The sequence below is a fragment of the Eufriesea mexicana genome, unplaced genomic scaffold, assembly GCF_001483705.2.
Source record: "Eufriesea mexicana isolate 0111107269 unplaced genomic scaffold, ASM148370v2 scaffold9634, whole genome shotgun sequence".
Taxonomy (NCBI): Eukaryota; Metazoa; Arthropoda; class Insecta; order Hymenoptera; family Apidae; genus Eufriesea; species Eufriesea mexicana.
The window spans coordinates 216,201-238,966 of record NW_016917345.1 but is presented as its reverse complement, the minus strand read 5'-3'; the positions used below and the strand labels follow the sequence as shown (position 1 = coordinate 238,966).

Genomic DNA, 22,766 nt, shown 5'->3' with positions numbered 1-22,766 from the left:
CGAGAGATCGTTTAAATTTTCCGAGAAACCTTGCGCTTTTCCGAGTAACTTTTATTTTCGCTGATTTTCCTTCCGATTCGAATTTTACGGCGTTGATCGATTAAATTTTATTTTTCCATAAAATTCGTAATAGTTTAACGAAAATACGATAGCCTCTGAAATAGATAAAATTATTTTCTAGGACACGTTGAAATTTGAAAATATAGGGTGACGAATTTTCTACGACTCGTGGTAAGAAACTGGAGCCTAATATTTTCGGTGCTTTCGGATAAAAGCGCGTGGAACTCGATTACGGTACAGCCTCTTTAGATTTGTCTCCCGTCTCTCGGCTTTTCTTTATCTCCATTTCACCTTTCGTTTCCCTCATCCACGCCCTACGCTGCTTCCCGCTCTCTTTCTCGACCTCTCCGTCTAACTAAGCCAAGACTTCGTTAATGGAAATTGATTACCGCAAGAAGACGATATCTAAATCACGTTGTTCTCTCTTCTAGTCCGTCCAAACTTTCTCTCCCACCCCCATCGGCTGCTCGCAATTCTTTATCCGACAATTTTCTTTCGCGATAATCACCCGACGTTCCAGACGGATTTTCATCCGGCCATTTTTAGTATATCCGAATTCTCTATTCGAGATCGAAATAATCGATTAATCTGCGTACGATTGAAAAACAATTTATTACATTCTAAATGACATAATTATTGATCTAATTGTGGTATGCAATATCGAGCCGGAGCGCGATATTAATGCAAATTTAACGATGCGAATTATCTTGTTTTATTCGACTGTGATTTACTGCGAAACTTGTTCCGGCTATTTGTTGTAAAATATAATCAGCGTATTTTAACCACCGTAACAGGATATTTCCGACAATGCGTACGCGAATCGAGCATATTACAGGAAACTACTCGAACTTTCCTCGAATCTCCAAACGTTCCGCAAATTCTCGTATTTTTCTCTCGTTTTCGAGTTCCACTCGATCGATCCAAAGATTACAAATTTTTTCCTCCCTTGGATCCTATTCGAAGACGAGGTAAACTTTAAGAGATTCCCGCTAACGAGTTGCGTTCGCAGAGCTATAGAAGCACGAATTGCGTGCATGTATGGCGGATTAAGGGCGAGACACATCAGTATGGGCGATAGAGTCGATTTTAAACTCGTCACAAGTGGATTTAGCACCTTTCCTGGACTACGCAGCCGCCGACGTCGCCGAGACCATGCAAGCTGTTATCCAGCAAGTCGGTATTCTTGATCCCTTTCCACGGTGAGCTCTGGACTTACTGCTAAAACGTGGGAAGATTTACTTCGAAACTTAAGTCCCGGCTAAAGATTTATTACTGGCCTCTCGTATCTTCGAATTCTTGACTACTGCCGCGCACACCGATACAATGTGCCGCATTTTGATGCTTCCTCGCAGCCGCCATCGCACCCCAGTCGTATCAGTCGGTAAGACTGTCTCTCAGTCGACGACAATAATTTTAACCAAAAATCCGTATCTATCCATTTCGTTTTCACCTATCCAACGTCAAACATGTATCTCCAAAGTTAGCCCAGAGTTTGACATGCAATTAATGCGATATCTTCTTTATTCAGAGTAAAGTGACGAAACTCGAAGGTTTCTTCCTGTCTAATAATCGGTTTTCAAACACCACGTTCGTCCCCAGCTGTTGGTTCCCATCTCTCAGTCGACGACAATAATTTTAACCAAAAATCCGCATCTATCTATCTCGTTTTCACCTATCCAACGCCAAACACGAATCTCCAAAATTAGCCCAGTGTTTGACATACAATTGATGCGATATCTTCTTTATTCAGAGTAAAGTGACGAAACTCGAAGGTTTCCTCCTGTCTAATAATCGGTTTTCAAACACCACGTTCGTTCCCAGTCCGAGAAGCCGGAGTTGCCTTCCGGCCGTTCAACTTGACCACTCATCGCGTGAATCTGCCGCGAAGTATATCTATTCATACGCGATCCGTCCGACTGTGTTTGCCTTTACAGACACGTAAGTCACGCGTCAAGGGATGATTCCGCGTTGCGTGCGTTTCACAGGGCAAACAATGGGCCAACCCCGGTCAGGGTGCGCCCTGCAAACACGCGGCAGCTGGCAAAGTGATGTCAAGGCCCGTCGACCGATTTCCAGCAGCGATGGCGAGTCAATAGATCCGCCGTGTCTGGGACGGGTCAGTCATTCTACTTAATTGGGGCTCCGGGCGTGAAATGTTCACAAAGTCAAGTCGGAGGAAGCGACAGTGCCTAGGAAAGCAGCCTGTAGGATCATCCGCGTTCTAGCTGTCATGGGAAAAGCGTTGTATCGCGATGTACGATCACGTAGAGAGGGTTAATCGCTCTGCGAGAGCTTTCGAACAGCTCTCGAAGATTCGGTTGAATTTTCGATCCAACGAAACCTTTCGGGGAACCTTTGCGAGTCGAGATTGTCAAAAATCTTTGATCGAACGATTTGGACCCGTGTGATTTGCCTTTAAACGCTTTATACCGGAAACCTAGAATTTTCGACGATTCTCGGGACACCTCGAAGCTTCGGAAGATAAGAGATAAACATTAGGGAAATAAATTTTCTCATTTTGTTGGCCCATTTAGGGGGAATCGGAGGAGTTGCGGTTCCTCGATACGCGACCGAGGTTAAACTTCGATTCCGCTCGAATTCGCTATGTGCGTCCCAGTATTATAGGGCGGCCAGCTACCCCATTGGATTAGGAGACCCCATAGAGGGAAAAATGTAATATAAAAGGCTTACCGGCTAAGCTGTTAATATGTTGTAGGACGATGTGTCCGAGCGGGAACTATGTATATATTACGCTACTCAAACATATGTCTTTTCTGATCGTGTTTGCGTAGGGAATATAGAGATTGCGGCCGCGTTACGGATCGTTCGACTTCTTGATTCTACGTCTTGAATAAGACGTAGACACAATAGCAGTGTTTCTGATACAAAAGTTGATCAAAAATTGACCAATACGAGAATCAAAAACGACACGTTCCTTCGTTATACCGTGCTCGCTATTATTTTTAGGTAATTCCGTCTGGCACAAATTGGATCAAAGCATCGATGCTATCAACGTTGATACCGACTACCACATGGATTCACGGGTGCTTTGATTCGATGAAACGAAACGTGTCCTCGCGATTCGTGCTACTCAAACATATGTCTTTTCTGATCGTGTTTGCGTAGGGAATATAGTAGAGATTGCGACTACGTTATGGATCATTTGATTTCTTGATTCTACGCCTTAACACTAGATTTACGGAACCCGTCAATTTGCCGGAAGGGTTGCTCCAATCGTACGATGGTAACAGATTTAGTTAACTTATATTAAGACTGTTAATATAATATATAATTGTTTTTAAATTAAACTAATCGTTAAAAAACATGGCACGTGGTTTCCTTTACCTGTCAATTTGACAGGTGCCTTTAGAAATAGGTATACAGATAGCCTCCGTGAGCCTAGTGTTAAATAAGGCGTAGACACAGTAGCAATGTTTCTGATACAAAAATTGGTCAAAAATTGACCAATACATGTGTTAATGGTGGATGAAATTTAATAACAATAAGAACAATTACAGGCAGCCCTCCTACAATACGGCATCCTATAACACGGTTTCGCTCTAACACTATAAGAAAATTGCAAAAACCTTTGTACAACATTGTACTTCTATATAAGCAGTGACGACGAAGAAATTTATTAAATTAAACTTGCGTTAAATTAAAATAATATTTTTGTTTTCTTCTAGTTTTGTGTTGTACATACGTTTATATTTTTAATAAAAATTAAGTTGTTTATGTAGAATTAAGAAACAAATTTGTTTTTAGTAAATTTTCGAAACGTAACCCCCCTTTTTGTACTGCCTCTGGGCCTCATACAACACGGTTTCACACAACACGGCATTTTCAAGGAACCTATCTACCGTGTTATAGGAGGGTTACCTGTATTTATTTAATTACAAACATTTCAAACGCAAATATTGGGTTGAAATATAATTATTTTATCACCATCGCATGCTCACACGTCTTCTCTCTATTAATATTCATATTCCAACTGACATATGCCAAATCACTCTCTTTTTCCTTTCTTCTTTCACATATTACATTAACATACACAATTCACGCAACACCTCAATCATTACACGCATACTCATTTATCATAATAACCTGAATTCATTAGATATTTCCATCCCATGCATACTTGTTCCATTCATTTCAATACATATATATATTTAAAAATCTATGTAACCATTACCACACAACATAAATCCAAAAAGACACGTTTCTTCGTTATACCGTGCTCGCTATTATTTTTGGGTAATTTCGTCTGGTACAAACTGGATCAAAGCACCGATGCTATCAACGTTGATATACCGCAAGGATCCACGGGTGCTTTAATTCGATGAAACGAAACGTGTCCTCGCGATCCGTGCTCGTGGTGTCGCGTCCGATCGAAGCGCGAGATGCTTATCGAGCTAAACGAAACAGACAGACTAAAACGGCGGCTCGGTGTAGACATCGCTTAATATATTTGCGTTTGAATTACGCCCCTGCCTACGGCGGCGAAGAAGCAAAAGGGGACACAGGGGCGAGCTGCGGGACCAACGTTCGCCCACGTGCCGCCACGTGGCCGAAAAACTAATTGAGATATGAAATTTATTTGGCACCGCGTTGTCAGCTTCGAATATTCCCGATGAAAATTTCGCAACGCGAGCGATAGCTTCGAAACTTTTGCCCCGCGTGCAGAATAATCGCCGGTTATCCGTTCATTACGTTCTCCGGTGCTTTTTCGGGATCTCGAAACGAGATCAGGTTAATCGCATTTCAGATTTTTTCTGACACGCCTCCTCCGTTCAAGCGTTTCACCAGCGAATAGCGAATTCGGATTTCGTCCCTCGCGAGAGCCGCGGCGAATCGATTTTTTGGAAATATTTCCGCCGGAAAGAAGGGCGGAAGGAGAATGGAAGGAGGGCAGGAGAAACGCAGAAACGAAGTTGGAACGGCAAATCCGTCGAAGCTGGTGTACAAAGACGCGAGGAGGAACCAGCATCGACGGAGAGAAGACGAAACCGGAATATTCCTCGAAGTTTGCACCCCCTCGCGAAAGCGCCATCGAGCAACGATAAATAACAATACGGGGTTGGTCGCGTTGCTCATAAAGCTCTGGCGATTCTTTGCTCCTCGACTAAGGGCGACGAAAACCTCGACGGATGAACCGTCCCCTGGTTAAACGATGAAAAATTCACGTCGCGATTAAAAGGAGAGCCCGACGGTGCTCGGTATCGACAACCCCTCGTTCTGCCAACTCGATCACCTTTCGCACCAGGTGACAAGACAGCGTAGCCATCGAAACGATCACGCGTCGCTGCGTGCATGTGCGAGTACGGTGTGGCAGACAGGGAAGAACGGGAGGGAAAAAGAGAGAAACGGAAGAGGCGGGTGATACCGGTGGCTATTTTGGCGCGCGAAATTAATCGTCGCCGCTCTGTCATTTCGATTTTGATCTTAACGGGCGAGAGCAGCGAGGCGTTATACGAGGCCGCTCGATATAGGTAGCAATCCGGCAGTCTGCAGTTAATTTAGAGGCCATTTCCTCTGTAAATAGCCAATAAAAGCACGATGCGCGCTCGCGCTGCGACTCGCTCGCGCCCACGGACGCGCGCGCGCGCCCCGCCGCTGCCAAGGGGTAGCTAGGTGCACGGCGACCAGAGGGGTCGATGTCGAGGAGGGACGGGAGCGAGACGGGACGCAATATTATAAAATTTAATGTCTTGGTTTACGGGCCGCGGAGCCGGCTATAACCTCGCCCCGATATTTACTGGGCAATCGCCAGGCTATATTGTACGCCGATCCAAACCCCTCTGCCACCCCCTCGCCCGTTTTTCGCCACGTTGTGCCACGTTGTTCCGCGTTGTTTCGCGCTCCACCTTTTCCGATCGGATTTTCGATTAGGCCTCCTCCCGGTCAACGCCGCTCTTTTCGCCCTGGAAATCCCACTTTTACATCTAGGTGTGGCTATACAGATCTAGGCTGACGCGAAGTTGCGCTTAAGTCGGATCGAGATGTCCCGAGGAGTTTCGAGCAGTCAGCGGCCAAGGCAAAAGTTGCCGCTCCGTTTGATCCTCGATGGACCGAGGTATTTAGGGAAACGCGACGACTTCTTGCAACATCCAAGTCCTTCCTGGCTTCGTCGTAATTTAATCACGTTAGTTCCATTCTCTCGCAAATTTCCAATTATTCGTACCTCGGAAATTTCGTCGCATTTGCTCGTGAATCGCTTGCGAAGTATTCGCTTATGAATTCTTCGATACCGAGGAAGTTTCCCGATCGAATATTCCAAAGCACGAATCAACCGCATCCTGGAGGCAAATTCGCAGCGATTCTCGGTAAATCAGTCGCCACTGGGTGGGATATAAACGAAGAAACGAACAAAGAGGCTTTCGTAATCCGCCTTAGAAAACTAACGTCAGGGTTGGATAAGAGATAGCGACAGCGAGGAGAAACAGGTAGCAACCGGTCTTCGAGTTTGGCCCTCGCTGCTTCTCCCTCGGGCCGTGGAAATTTTTTTACTCGATTGAACCTGTGTTATGGGGTAATTTCCAAAGGAAAGAGGCAAACGAAGTCGGGGTAACTCTGCGATTAACGATTCGCGAGGATCAAATGCACAGAGGATGCATCCTCGGTCTCGAGCCCGATGCTGATCCGAAACGATATTCGGCAGCCGGGGTGAGCAACTTTCGAAACCTACTCAGTCGATCAATCGCGGCCGAACGAACTTTCTTCCGCGCGCAGTGTCCGCGCGAGACGCGAGCGGATTCATTATCGGTCATTTAGTTGGTCAGCTGGCCGGCGCGAGGGAAAGCTGTGCGCCTCGCGGAGGGAAAAGTTGGCCGATGCCAGAGTCCCTTAATTTTTTATTATCCCGGTGTAACGCTGGTTTCGGGAGGCTGAGATGTTTACCGTGATATAATGGCCGGTGGAAAGGGTTTTTCCGCGTAACGCGCGCGCGCGTGATACGCGAGGTACGGACGATATACGTTGTAGGTAGGGCGCGCGGAAGGATCTATCTCTGCCGGATAGTCCGGGTGGCTGCTCTTTCTCCGTATCAGGATGGGCTGCTAGGTGGATGGGTGTGGGCCCGGCACATAGAAACGGCAAAACACAAGACACTACGAAACGACGGCGGAGGAGAAGGCGGGAGGAAGGGGGAAAGGGCAGCCGAGGTAGCGACGTCACCACGGAAATCAAGAGTAATGCCAACACGAAACTGCACTACCCCTCGCACACCCTTGCCAACCTCTCTCCTTTCTCGCTCCATTCGTTCCGTGCCTTTCTCCTTCCACCCCCGTCACACCCCGCGCTCCTCTCTATCTTTCCTTTCGCCTACTCCTTTTCCCGTCTTTCTCCCTTTCCCACCCCCTTTCTCTTACACCCTCTCTCTCTGTTTCCTTCCTCCTCTCCTTCTTCTGCCCACTACCGACACGCTGCTCTTCCCTTGCTCCAGCCACCCTCCGCCGCCTCCGCGTCTCGCCGCCCGATCTCGGCTACCCCCGGGGAATAACCCCCTTACCGTTGCTGCTATATGGAGCGGCAGCGGCGAATGGAAGAGCGACAGAAAGCGTACCGAGCGCTATATACGAGCGTGAGCCCGCGACTAAGGCTACGCTCGAATACGAGAATTCCGCTGCTTTCCGTTTTTCTTCTCCTTTTTCCCTTTTCCGCCTGCTCCCGTCCTCTTCCTCCGCTTCCCGCCGCGCGATCCGCGAGCTACGTGTATCGCGAGGAGTAACGCGCGCATCCTTGAAAGCCCGCTGACGGTGACTAGGTTCCGGGGTTCCGGCTAGATTTGTAAAAATAACGTCTCGTCTTCACTGCCAGAGGAAACCAGGACTCGGTGAGAGCACGGGTTTCGTGGGATATCGTTTCGCGGATCGGTCGATTTTCACGAGAGGCTACTTTATTATACCGACCTGGCTGTCGCCAGGCGAATCGGGGGATGAAAATTTCCTACCGTTCTGGGCTACGTTTCTACGCGTTCACGGAGGTAACGGATGATCGTGAGGTAGTCGAACTGACCTCGATGATGGCAGGTAGAGAAAACGAAAGTGAGCCGATTTCTCGCCGAAATCCCACTCGCGAAAATGCGCCCATTCGTATGATCGGCCGTATCCGTGCATCCCCTATAACGGCTGCCAGAAACGTCTTTTAATATACACTATATCTTCCAAGGGCACGGGGATTTCCCTCCGTTTCCCCGCCAGGGAAAATACACCAGTCTCTCGTCTTAAATCCGTCGTTACCTTCGCGTTAACCTCGTGTTTATCTCGATGACCGATCTCGCTACTGAAGACAGGCTGCTCGATTTTTATCCCATTTACCCCTATCTACCCCTGTTTTATCAATCGGTAATAATTAGAAAATGCCTCAAACTAATGCCAATAACGAAATACGAGATTTAATTAATTAATTAATTATTTTGGAGGAAATTTTTTCCATACGGAATGGCGACTTTTCCACGTTACGTTATTTTAAATTATATTTGTGTTAAATTATAGCGATATTTTAATTTCGAAAATATTCGAAAATATTCGGGAATATTCTTCGCGGAAAATGGAAATCGGTCGTGATCAACCGCTGGAAGTAAATTTTTTAGTTATTCCTGCCGACTCCGCGAATAGTCGCGATAGGATATGAAAAATATGGTACGATATGGATCGTATTTGTCGGAAAAATTAATAGGGTTGACGGATTATTTTTGACGCTGCTTAATTTGCCCAGAGGTAAACACGAATTGGAAGCTTTTGGGAGGAAGATGAACCAACAAACGCGCGAACCACAGGACGGATCCACTTCGGCTTATATCGCGGCAGATTAAATTAATTTTGTTCAATTAATTGGTAGTTAAGATGTTTAGCGTTAAGCGAAAGAGTCTAGTCTCTGGCTTTCACCCCTGTCTCTCGATTCTATGGCGGTCTACCTCTCTCCCCTTCGCGATCCTGTTCCTTCCATTCTTGCATCCCCTGTTCATCCTACCCTCTTGTGTCAACAAATTTCTAATCGACTGGCGAATTTCCGAAACCGTATTTGTACGTGTATGTTACCTGGAGCAATTGTTGTAACGAGAAGGGGTAGAAAATGTGAAAAGCGACAAGTAGAGTAATTTCGTTTTATTTAGAAAGCAGTAATTTTTGTACAAAATATTTTCAATTAATACTTTGCCGATCCACGATAAATACACGATCGAAAAATTTACGTCTACGAATTCCTACGGTAATTAAATACACGCGATATTTGTACCAATCGGTGAAAAATGATGAAATATCATTTTTACGGCATAAACTAAGATACTGACAGCTTTAAGAGAAGATGAGATACGAAATGATCACAGCCCGAATGAACCGTTTCGTATTATACGAAACTTAATACGAGATTATAAATATTAACGCGAAACGGGAAATATGATCCTACGGTCCTCTGGTAGATAAATCGAGAAATATATTGGTGAGACATTCCAGGAATCAACACCAGAAATGCCCTTTCTACCTTGATATCAATCGAAAAGTTCCCTATACTAGGTACGAAGGTATCTACTATACCGACATTCGATACGAGACTATCACGAGATATCGTTGTCATTGGTATTCAACTAAATTGTAAAAAATTATTCAGCTAAAAGCACAAAATTGCGAATTATACTAATTGATGTACGTATTGCCGTTCGCGTACAAGTAATTATCCTCCTGCTGGTCCCTGATCAACTTAGCCAACCTTATCAGAGCCTGCGAACAGAAGAAAATTTCTCGATGTACCGACTCATGGCAATTATCTACGACTCAACCGATATCAAATTTCTCTCGTTATTAAAACTTACCAGTTCGATATCTTCGTAAGAAGCTTTCGCGAAGCTTGCCCTGATAGCGTTGCAGGGTTTGCTAGGGTCCTTCATGAAGGCTCCTCCAGGCGCCATTATGACACCTTCCTTGATTCCACGCTGCATCAGCATCTTCCAAGTATCCTCGATACCTCGTACGTTTATCCACAGGAAGAAACCACCCCTTGGTATCTTGAAATCTGCCAACCCTGCAAGACGAACGTTTATCGTTATTCCACCCGCAGATCTAACTTCGAATAAACAAATTCGTTGATTGCAATTATTCAGCGATCCAGCAAAGAGATTTATCGTAAGCAAACATTTATAGCTAGTTCTATTACAATGTCCAAACGACCCTGTGACATAGACGAGAAGCAACGAAGACCTTCCAACATAATCACGTTATCGCGCGATAACGATTATCCACGATTTACCAATAGCAGTGTGCTCATACCGTTCAAGTGTTTCTCAGCCAGGCACACGGTCTCGTCCCTGCGTTGCTTGTAGAAACGCTTGATCCCCGTGAAATGTCTCATCATCCCGTCGTATCCCCATAGTTTCATCAGCCTGTAGAGTATCACCTATAAGCAACGGGCAATCGTGAAGGAACCGACCCTCTAATCGTTCGCGGCCGTCGACAACGGCTGATCTATGTTTACATTTGATAAAAGCCGACACGCGCCACGGCTGGTACACCATAGGCTCGCGCACGTCCGCCGATAACAGCGCGAAGCGTGCGAACGGATCCCGATATTTCTCGCTCGGTTTCATCATTCCGAAGGAATAATATTTACGTCTACACCACGACACTTGACCGTCGACCGTGTATCATCGCGAGACGTGCAGTCGCATGCGATTTATCGACCATTGCAACGCTATTGATGCGCGATTCTCGCTGCCGATCCCCCCGACGTCTCGGGCCAGGCTTGACATCGTCAAGAAACTTTGCATCAGCTGTCCGATTATCGCCGTTACGTAGCCTGTTGTCACGTCAGAGTTATCGATCGCTGGCGAAAAATCCAGCCGCGATCTTTTCCTCCGTTTTCAAGGAAAGTTCATCAGACTCGTGCAACCGGACGCTCCTTGGCCCCGCGTTACGAACGGTCCGTAAAAATCTCGGGGAAGAAAGATCGCGCTGAAAATTTGTTCAGAGATAACTCGGAGGTCAGGCTGATTAATCTCTCTGTCGGCGAACGGTCGCAGATGTTGCGTTCAGACGACCGTCAGACGACCGTCGATAGGAGCTTGGAAATTTTTCGGAATCGTCGCGAATTTCTGCTTCACACGCGATCCAAGGTGCGTAGCTTATCGAGAGTCGATAACATCGAAGTCGCGAGGGTAGCTTAGGGTTCGATGATGGAAGATTCGCGGATTTGGGGTCTTTTGGTTCGGGGGTTGTACCGACCGCGGGCTAAGTCGTTGAGGGGTGAAATTGGCCGCGAGTCAACGAGCCTGGTACCAACCTGGGATAACGTAGGGGCGTGAAGATGGCTGCTCTGCAAGTGCAGCTCTATGCTGGCTATCAGCGGAGCCGCTGCAGTGATGAAACCCAGTCTGAGGCCGCTGCTGAGCACTTTGGAGAAGGAGTCCAACCTGATCACTCGGCCTTCCGTGTCCAACGACAGGAAAGACTTTAGCTCTACCTGTGCACGCGAACGGAACACGTCACGGACTATTAAAAATTAGCAGCCGACCGGTAGCAGTCCCCGCGACTGCTATTAAAGGCAGTCGAACGTGGAATAACATTTGGTATGATTAATTTTGAAGCTAAATGATATTCCGCGTAATTGGTCGAAACGATGATTGATTTTCATTCGACGAATTTATGGTTTCGACGATTTCGCCGAATATTTCGGCAGAAATTGAAATGCTCTACGAATTTATACCGGTCAAAGTAATTAAAAAATTGTATAAACCACGCGATTCGATGTTCCCCCCTTTTTCCCCGATTTTTCTTGCCTCTGAACGATATCCGCGACGTTTCGGAACTCGCGAATAACAATGTTCCGTGATAATCTCGTGACGTCACTTATTTATCCGCGGATGTGCTGGAATTTATCGTTCTCGCGAATGAGAATCTCGATCGACTCGTGTCAGCTCGCGCGATCTTTTTATTGCCTTCGAGGCGAAGAAAAATTTGAAAGATAACGAGGAGAAAAGAAGAAAACAAAACGGAATGGAAACGAGAGGAGTGAAGAACGAGGGTGTTAAAGATGGAGGAAGAAGAGAAATGTTAATCACCTCGTCGTCGTAGTACAAGCAGAAATACGGGTCATCGTCCAGGATCAGGAAATTGTACTCGCATGCTATCCTGTAGATCTCCTTCCGCCTTTCCAACGGGATAACAGTGCCTGTGGGATTCAATCCGGTCGCGTTTATGTACATTATTTTTGGCATTTTCTTCCCAGACAGCTCCCTGTTCCTCAACGTTTCCCTGAGAATCTTTGGGTCTACGCCGTGCTCATCCTGAGGGATTGGGATCAGCTCCGCCTTGTGCGGCGAAACCTGTAATCGAAACACGATTTGCCTCGAATCTTCGCTGAGCTGTGCAAACGCGACGATACTCTAAATTACACCTCGATTATAGTTATTTTAGTTGCGTCATCTACTGATTATATCAATAACGCTATTCTTCGAGTAACGCGATCGTTCTTCTCAGGATCCTTGCATGTAGATCAACCTTTCTCTTTTCTCTCTTCCTTTTTGTAAAACGGAAAAATAGACGATTGAACCGAAATTTAAAAATTGCACTGTTCCGATACGACCACGAATGATTCCCGTCAATTTGATGAGGAAACTTTGCTTCAAACTCGAGTCGTAATTTGCCCAGCAAGTAGAAAAGGCACCGCGGCCAGGATAGAAAAGGGCGAGTGAAAAGGAGTGGCTGATTACTGACCACGACTTCCACGCCCGGATAAAACGGATCGTGCACCAGCAGCGGATCACCGGGTCCGATTATGGCCTCGAGAGTTTTGCTTAATCCGTCCTGAGCTCCGGAGACGATCACGATGTCACGGCTGTCCCACAAGGGAGGTGCGTGCAGCTTTCTCTGGTACTCCCTCAGGCTCTGAAACCAATTTAATATCCAATGTCGTTAAACATGTTAGAGCCAATTGCATTATCTCGAAGCCCGGGAAAAAAGGCGCGAAAGGATCGGCTTAACGCACGATCTTCTCGCGCGTTTCCGAGAAACGCGATCGAGCATGATTCGCCGATTCCTTTCCACGTTTCATCGAGTATTGCGATTTCGTCTAGATTTCATCTGGATTTGATCTGAATTTCATCCCGCTTGTACGAGAGCAATAAACATGTAACTAGTAAAATTATTAATTAAAGTTAGTACGAGTAATGATAATAAATCGTACTAAACGACACTTTCTCGACGCGAAACGGCGTTAATTCAAAATGAAAGAGTCGTGTATCTTCCGAGACCGGAAATCGGCAAAATTTTCCGACATTTTCATTCATCTTTCAATCTTCGTCACCGCGCCGATCTCGACGTCGCAACGCTTTCTTTTCGCGTGACGCGCCATTTTATTCCCACGAAGCTCGCGGCGGGATAACGTAATTTTGCGAAAAGAGAAATTCTTTTGGAAATTTTATAATTTAATGATTTCACCGGGTCGGAATTGCACCGCGTGTAGCTTTAATTCGCGAAAGGAATTGCAGCGATGCGATGGAATTTTCGAGTTACCCGAAGAAGCGGCGGGTAGCCCTGACTGGGGATATACTGCAAGGCTGCGCCCAATTCTTGATCGTCAAGGGTGAAAGACGATCCGTCCTTAAGTTTGATGGAGATCTCCGTGAAAGGGAAGGTTTCTTCGTTCGGCATACCCTCCGCCAGCGAGATCACGTGGTTCGGCGCCGAGTACGCTATTTTCGCTGAAAGATGCGCAAAATAACGACGTTAGGAAACCATTTCCCATATTTCCTCCCTTTTCCTCGTCTTTTTCTTTTGTCTTTTCTCACCGACGCTCGCGGATAAATTCGTTACGCTTTTATTACGACCGTTCTTTTCTCTCTCTCTCTCTCTCTCTTCCTTTCTCTCTCGCGCGCGCGCGTTCACCGATAAGTAGTGTTTACTTGGGTGAAGTCTTACTCAATTCTCTGGTGGTCGCCGATCTCCTACTTTTCGAGACCTCCGTCTTGAACGACGTGTAATCCATCTCGAAGCTATCTTTCGTCTTGTGCATCCTCGATCGTTCGATGACAGCCTTTCCACTGTGCCACCTCTGCCGAATTCGACCCGAATGCCCCGAGTGCCGCGATTTCGGTTATCCGGCTAATCGACAAACGAAGCGGAACGAGGGAAAACAGCAAGGGAAGCTACGAGAGAAAAATATGATTCCTGTTTTCCTCTCCTCTCTTTCCCCTCTATTTTTTTTTTTTTTTTTTTCTATTTTCCCCGCGAGAAATCCCGATATGCTTGTAAACACGGCCCGTGGCAGAGCGACAGAGAACAAGCGAGCGAGAAAAAAAATGAAAAGTCGATCGTTTAAAGACACATTCTTTTTCATGGAACACCGGCGCTACTGCCAACAACACTGTCAGCGCGCCTCGTTTACCCGGCTTTTATATTTAGCGATAGCTTTGGTTGCGTCAGATAGCATTAACATATCCAGAAAGGAATACACCGTTCGCGTATTTAGATACTAGTAACTGTCTCGACTATTCACCACTACTATCAACGCAATGACGGTTGCGGCAGAGGTATCTTTTAGGATGATGAAAACGCTTAGAGCGTCGCGAAACTTTTACAGTTCTATGGAAGATGTCGAAGAAAACAACGAGATTACCGAGATTCCCGATGTTTAGACGTATTTTTCGAGTTTCCTTCGGATTTTCCAGCCAACGATCCATCTCGCGCACGTGTTGACACATTTTAGGGTAACCGAGGATCGGCAAGATCGCCGAGTGACGATTCAGGGATCGTTGTTTCCTCGTACAAACGGTGGTCTTCGTTCCTAGGGTTCGGTCGAATTATTCGTAGGGACGCGAAGGGAATTTCGGACATTCCGAATATTTGTTTACAAAGAAAGTCAGATGAAAGGGGAATGCTCGGTGGGAAAATCGGATTTTCCGGTCATGCGTCGCGGTCATGCGGCTTCAGGGACTTCTGACGAAAGATTTGCGGTATCTGTTTATCATGATGTAACAAAGATCCGTGTTTTATGTGCGTGATCGAATGACGAGTGAAATGACAATGAAATTGACCCGGTTCTCCACGGCCGCGATTAATGTTCCTAGGTCAATTACCGATCCCGAAAGCAGCCACGCCAAAACTGCAATTATCGTTTCTGTAACACCATGATTGCAATCGAACTGTCCAAAAAAGGCCGGGCTGAAACTGTATTACTGCACGACAAACGGGAGAAAAAAAAAGAGAGAGAGAGACTAATCAAATCGAACTAGCCATTTGTTACTAAAACTCCAATATCGGGATAAAATCCAATATCGTCGTAAGTAAAATCGAACAAAACACCGAAGTTTCGCGTAAACCTTTTTCTATGTCTAACGACATAGTCGACCGATCATTTCGCGACGGGATTAATCGATCTGATCCTCGATTACCCGTCGAGTCCTCGAAGACTCGGGCCCGATCCTGCGAAGAAAGCTGAAAGAACGCATCGTGCCTCGACGGTTTCCCCTGGAACTCGTTAGACGAGAAGCATTGTTTGCCGGGAATCGGCTGCTCGTCGAATTCTATTTTCTCCGCGTCTCCCTTCTACGATCACGCGGAATTCGAAAAACAGCGATACATATGTGGAAAGCCGGGGAAACCTCGATAACTCACGGATGACGTCGGATCTGCGCCGATCCCTCGTCCGTTCGCCACCGATCGCGTTAATCAATGAGCATGAAGGATGACTCTGGCTCTCAACGAACCGTGACATTCGATTGTCGACACTTGTCGGGAAATGAAAGTGATAATTAATCGACCGCGATAAAATTCTTTTCTCTTTCCTCCACTCTAACGGTCCGCTTTGACGTACGCGTGCACATGTGTACCACGGTTCGTATCTTTCTCTCGAAGCGTGCAACTCCCACCAGAGAGTCGCGGCAGCACGCCAGTCTTCTTATTTTTCTCCTGCCGCTAATCCGATGCGCGAAATTTCGTAAGCACTCGTTTCGTTCTGATGCAAGAAACCGCGAGAGTTTGCTTCGATTTCGATGCGTACCCTTCGCGGAAGCAACCACGTAACAGAAAACGCGAGTTCTCTGTTACGAAGTTCTGGAAGCGGCTGCGAGTTCGAGCGAAGGGTGACTTCTTCCCGGTGACTTCGCAAACCTTTCGGGTTTGTGGCGAATTCGGGGGACGAAGTTGAGACGAAAGATGATTCGAGAAACGGGAGATACTCGCGTGGTAACTTCCAAGGGAAGTGGATGGCTCGCGCCGCCATTTTTGCACCTCTTTTTCACCCCTTTTCGCCGGAATTTTCTTTCCATAGCTAAACAATTATAATTAGCTAGGTTAAATAATTATAGCTCCGCGTTATTATGACGAAGTTGACATTGGGATTAAAATTGCTAATCGTTCAGATGACGATAAGTCGACGAATCGAAGAACAAGGATGATTTTTTCGGAGCAGTATTAGGAAAAGAAGCGATTACTTGGAGGCTTGGTCCACGGTGGATAGACGATAGCTTCGTGTCGAATGTAATTTTCGAAATTATTCGATACACGTGAATATCGACTCGCAGCACCGTCAGCGATTTCGCGTTCATAGACACGTGACCGTTGGATTATGCAAAAATCTTTGATAGCATCGCTTTATCTCCGTGGTCACGGATTCACCATACTTTCAGGCGGTTACGTCATACACGGGAAGAAAACAGTGTATCTAATGTGTCATTATAAAAAAGGAGAACAAGATTAGATGAATTCTAAGAAAATAGAACGAGCATTCTTATTTTCGCGAGTTTATCGCCTTTCGCCAGATGTCGCGATGCGCTAAACTACGTCGCGGTTCGCCCGATGCCCGAATTTTCCCGGTTCACGCGAAAATTCCAGGAAATTTCAAGAAAATTCGCAATCGCGCGATAAACCGGTTTCGCAATGTCGCTCCCTTACCGCTTTAGTTCCGAATTTTCTTCGACTAACGAATCTAGATGTGCGCGATAAACTGATAATAGCGAAACAGCTCGTTTCTAGCGACACATACTTTTCCGTACACGTGTGAAGCAACGGTTGCTATTATTTAACGTCGTCGCGATAACCGGGCCTCAAGATCGGACGCAATTGTGTGCATAGAAAAGCATAGTCGTTATCGATGATACATATTTGCCTTGGAAACTGATTATTCGATAACACTGCATTTTCGCGAGATACAGCTACTGCACGCCAATGTGTTTCGCGAAGGAAAGAATCTGACGTCAGTTAGATGGAGCACGTCCTTCCAAACTGACATTTGATATTGCATATCTGAGGCTCGCGTGGAAAAGTACACGGCCTAACGAGCGAACGGTTTCCCGAGTATCCTCGGGAAATGCGAGCGTGGAAAAGCGGTCTCGGCGACGAAAGGCTGATCCGCGTGGGAGAGACGAAAAATCACGAAACATCTGATCGGAGAGAAGAAGCCGGTGCTCGGGATTGGCCGGCGACGGAGATGGAGAAACGTACTTAACGAACGGAGAAGTTCATTAAAAGCCAAACGACATTAGCCGACCTAAAATCAACTCTCCGTCGATTCCGCTTACGCTTGCTTCCCACCTGAACCTTACTCTCTCTCTCTCTCTCTCTCTCTCTCTCTCTCTCTCTCTCTCTCTCTGCCTCGCTTCGGTCGGCTCCACAGGTGAGATGGAAAGAGGTGGCCGTCGACGGAGGAGTCGCGGATAGGCGAACAAGCGAGCGAGGTTGGACGAAGCCGAAGAGGGAACAACGACGATGACGACGACGACGACGAAGACGAAGATTCGCGATGGCGAAAGAAAGAGGGAGAAAGGTGGAGGACGAGCCTACGGAGGCTAGAAAAGGAGGCGGAGCAGGAACCAGGAGGAGAAATCGGGTCGCAGTTCTCCGGGCAAAGAGGTGAAAAAGAAAGAGACGATAGGTCCGCCGATAGGAAATAGATCCTCACGATTGGCAATAGAACGAGACGAGGATCGGGAGGCTGAGGCTGAGGCACGCGAAAGGGGGATGAAAAAAAGGCCCATCTCCTCACGGGAGATTGTCTTCCTTCGAGTGCTCGTAGACCCTCCGGTGCCGGCTGTCGTTAGTCTTAATAGAAACCACTCAGCGACTATGAATTGCCTACCGATTATGCTGCAAATTTCATTATTTTCCCGCTGGAAACGGTGTCGCCTCTCCCGTATTGGTCGATCGTCGGGGATTCATCGAGATGAGGCGCCCGTTGCTGGAAGCCGGGCTACCGACTGCCGGGAAATTTCCTTCCACGGGCGCTAGATTATTGGAAAGAATCGTGTCACCCGGTGAACTTTGCCTGATCCGCCATGGTACGAGCTTACGAGATAAATGCGTCTTTTAATCGTTCGGCGATAGGTTGTTCCCTGTTTCGTAACCGGTGCGGGAATTCGCGCCAATCACCCACGCGTTCACGACTCGACGGTCTCTACCGTTTCCCAGTCTTTATACCACGTTCGATTTATCTTTGACGAATTCTACTTCTCGTCCTCGCTGTGCCGCCATACCGTCGATACGGATCGTCACTGTGGAAACGTTGAACGGGTCTAAGAAATGGTGGCTGGCGCGACTACTGTGCGCATTGTTTAACCCTGGACAATGGCAGCGTCGAGGGTGTGAGACTCTAGTCGCTATTCTGCGGCTAAGAAAAATCCTAAACGATTGAATAGGGTGGAAAGTTTCGGCTCATTCAGCGGGCTCCGCGCTTGCGAGATAGTTTTGTATCTTATTCCAGGCGCAGACTGGGCTCTTCACGCCCCAACGTTACCTAATTGGGTGCACCCCGCGGTCGAGCCATTATACGGGGTGTCAAAATACCTCTCTCTACCTTTCGTAATCCTCCGTGCACCTATACATCTCCCATGCCCCTCTTCCTCCCCGTCGCTCCTCGTCGCCTGACCTTCCGTGCCACGTTGGGACAAAGAAGTATACGTGCTTGTATCTCAAAGCGACCGACCGAATGGAATGCACAATAGAATTGTCGCCACACGTCGTTTCGAGAAGTAAGAGACGTTTTCTTCGCCTTGTCTGCCACGCTATAAGCCGTCTCAGAAAAAGACCCTCTAACAGAAGTGCCTTCCCAAGTGTAACAACACGTGTTTACGTATGTTTCGCCATCCCTTCGCCACCCCTTCTTCGCCACCCCTCGCCACCCCTCGCCACCCCTCGCCACCCCTTCTCGCCCCGAGCCGCCCTTTCGCCACCCATCTTCGTTCCATCGCACACCCTTTGTCGCGCGTTCCACCACATTTTCGAGTTTCACCGTCGTCCTTCGATCCTGATCCTTCTTCTCGCGCTTCCACTCTCGCAGTCGTCTCGCTCTCGCGCGGCTTCTTCGCTTCCCGATTCTTGCAGGTACGAGTACCGTGTATACGTGGCAATCGGGTCTCGAGACAAATTCTACGGACAGGCAGTTGGAAAGCGGAAGAAAGGGCAATTTTATCGTGCACGAGGATGGCGGAATCAACGGATCTCGGTTCCCCTTACAAACATATCGGTTACAATTCGAGCATGAACGAAGCTCGTTGCCACGAAGGGGGTGGAGGAGTATTTCGTGGCCCTCTCTTTTATAGACTTCCCGTCGATGGTTCCGCCTCGTTCCTCCCGATTCTTCCCGATTTTCCCCGATTTTTCCACGATCGATCGAGAAGCCGGCGAGTTTCGAGCAGAGAAGAGATTCGCGTTCGAGGTGGTCCTCTCGACGTAAGCGTAATCGCGAGATCGACGGGTTGGACGCGAGTCGGGAAAATTCTGATTTAATCGACAGGATTGCCGCCGTGGATGAAATCCGATTTGACCTTTTGATAGAACGAGCTTTTAGTTGCCGCCTTTTCCAACTTCAGCGCGGCTAATGGAATTACATCGAAGGACCGATAATTGCTGATAATTCGGCGGAACTTCGTTAAGACGCTCATCTCGGTCGGGACGAAATGCTTTCATTTGATTATTACTCGATTTCGATAATGCCATTAACACGTTCGCGCAGTGAATCGATTACGTTTTCGTCTCGTTCCGGACGAGCAGCGAATCACGGTGAAAACGCGGCACGGCAAATGATAATGTTAATGAACTGTGCGAACACGTCGGTGCGCGGCTCTCGCGTTTTCCACGCGTTACGAGAGGACCGGGTATTAACCGTGTGTCGTAGATTTCGATTAATTAGAAGCGATATTGCATTTGTAAACGGATTATTTCGTTTAGAAACGAAACGAACGTTACCATTAATTCCACGCGGCATTCGATTCTTCTCTCAATTTGCCGCGAATTTTCTTCCACGATAATCGAAGGACGGATTATGGAACGGTAGAAATTACCTTCGAGTACCGACGAACATTAACGGGATTACGCTGGAGTAATGAACCAATCGAATTAATATCGAATCGCTTTTGAAAACCCGTCGAAACGCACCGCTAGTTTCAAATCTTATTTCGCTATTAACCAACTCGATAAACGCCGCGTATTCTCTTTAATCCGTAATTAACCGGCGCGTAACGTTGCGTTTCGACGTGTAACGGTTTACGCGCGGATTCCAGTCCGAGCGGATGGTTAAAGGGGAAATTTCTCGTTGGAAATATATTTCGAAAATTACGCCAGACGTATCGCGAGATGGAGACGGAAGAAGCGAAACGAGAAACGAGACGCCACCCCTCGTGCAACGTCTCCGATTTCGTTCTTTATCCTAATTAGGTTTACGAGGCTTTGCGCCTCGACCAGCCACCAATTATTGGTAATTGCGTAAAGATGTCACTCGGTAAGCGGATTGCTGGCGGTTTTACAGCATTGTACTCCTCTAAGCCACACCACGAAGCTGACAAGAGGAAGGGGACCGTTGCTGCCCTCTACCCCTCGAGTCACGTCGACAATGAGGCAACGCGCTTCCAACTTTCTCCCTCTTGCTCTCGTTCCCTCGCCCTTAACCTCCTGCTTTCTTACGTCCCTGCCCGATCTTATATTTCCATCGCACCGAGGGACAAGAAACTGTTTTCCTTTTATCCGCGAAAAAGATAGGATCGAACGGATTGGCGAAAAGAGCGCATCGATTCCCCGATTCCCTCGCCTTTGATTCGAGAACCTCCGATTCTCCTATCGAGTGTACCCGCCGTGTCAATCTGTTTACCGGAAACTCGATTTCCCTCCTTTTGTTTTTCCCCCTTTTTTCCTCCGCTCCGAGTCTAATAGCGACCGAGTAGCGAAAGGTCCGAGTAGTTAATTTGAAATTCGAGACTGGGGGGGGGGGGGGGGGGGGGGGGGCTCGCGATAAATTAACCAACGGCACTGGATGACGTCTCCTGCAGCGGAGAGTCGCGTTAATCAAGGATCACCCCGTACATAATGATCCGGGGAAAAAGTTTGATGGAGTTCTAACTGTATACACGGGCGCGCCGTTGAAAGATGTTTGTAAGCAGGTTGCTGCCACGGTGTCGCTTTAATTAAACTCCGGGCTATTACGGCTACTGAATATTTAATAGCTCGTTAGAAAAATAAAGCGAGAAACAGGCTGTAACGAATTCAGCGACTCCTCTGCGCCTAGCTGCATCGCGTCAAGCAACGGGCAATTAGAGCAACACCTTGCCGCGCGTGTGCGTGCCACGTTGGAAAAACGCGTACGCGGGTACGGGAAATCACGGTCGATGTGACGGTCGATAGAACGAGAACGCGGTTGCGAGAATAATCGTACCCGGGAGACGTTCCCGTCGTCGCGGGCAAGTGTCAACGAATAACCGGTTCTTTGCGTCGCGGCGGTCCCGCGCAGAAATTAAATTAGCTTCTCGCGGTGAAATTGAAAAATCCCTTAAACCGAGGCAACGCGAGCAAAGGTGGCTGTACGGGAAAACGGGGGACGGGAGGAGCGTGGGCGACGAAACGAGGGAAAAGGGGTTGGAAAGAGAGAGAAAGAGCGGAGACAGGGGGACGGCCGGGTAAAAATTCAGCGCACCGCGAAAACTCGTTTAAAGATGAAAGGCCGGCTAACGACTTATTTTCGATAAGGAAAAGTTAAGGCACTTGCCCCTCGCCACCATCGCATCCAGCACCGGTCGAGTCCTCTGCGGCTCGCTCGAAAACGGAGGGGTGAAAACTTGAACGCTCCTCGCGAGGGGTAGTTCTCTCCATCGACGACGTGGAAGAAGAAGGACGACGAACGAGGACGCGATTCCTCTTCCTCTTTCGTCTAGCATCCTCCTAGTCTTCTCCAACCGACCCTCCAACCCCCTACGCCCCCGATCTCGTCGGCGCGGCGCGCATTCCTCTCGCTCCCGGACACGGGGAAAAACACAACAGTTGCGCGGAACGCAACTCAATTGCCATGTCAAAACGATGTGAAATGGAATTGATGTAATTCGGTTAGGCGTGCAACCCCCTCCGCCGCGGCATCGCGTGTCTTCGTCGCGCGCCCTCGGCGGGTACGCGCGACCCCCGCGGTGCTGGTACCGCTTATGCCGTTGTCGACGCCGTCGCCACTGTCCTCGTCGTTTCCTCGTCGCGTGTACCGGGTGTTTCCGCGACAAACGACTCGATTCGAGGCTGATTCTAATGACTTATGAAGTCAAGCCAAATGACCGGGGCTCACCCTCTTACGCGCCGTTCCGCCGGCCCTCGCGTCACCCCTCCCGGGACTTTCGATAACTTTCGAGTTTCACGGCGCGGGCAAATCGAATAATTTCGTCCCCGGGAACGGGACGAGCAGTTCCCGTTTAGTCGGTCTGCCTGTCGCGTATAACTCGCGTTATTGTTCGTTTCGCTGCGACAAAGAGGGAC

General features: G+C 47.8%; 1 protein-coding gene across 1 annotated transcript; it reads right to left on the bottom strand.

The window, feature by feature from the left end:
- Positions 1-9,244: 9,244 nt before the first annotated feature.
- Positions 9,245-14,392, bottom strand: LOC108553247 (kynurenine/alpha-aminoadipate aminotransferase, mitochondrial). Its single transcript, XM_017908073.1, has 8 exons — positions 13,968-14,392; positions 13,563-13,750; positions 12,765-12,935; positions 12,110-12,373; positions 11,332-11,511; positions 10,323-10,449; positions 9,869-10,077; positions 9,245-9,776 (listed from the first exon to the last, which is right to left on the bottom strand). Exons 1-8 carry the CDS (start codon positions 14,059-14,061, stop codon positions 9,693-9,695), a joined length of 1,317 nt encoding a protein of 438 aa, XP_017763562.1. The 5' UTR covers positions 14,062-14,392; the 3' UTR covers positions 9,245-9,692.
- Positions 14,393-22,766: the final 8,374 nt, after the last annotated feature.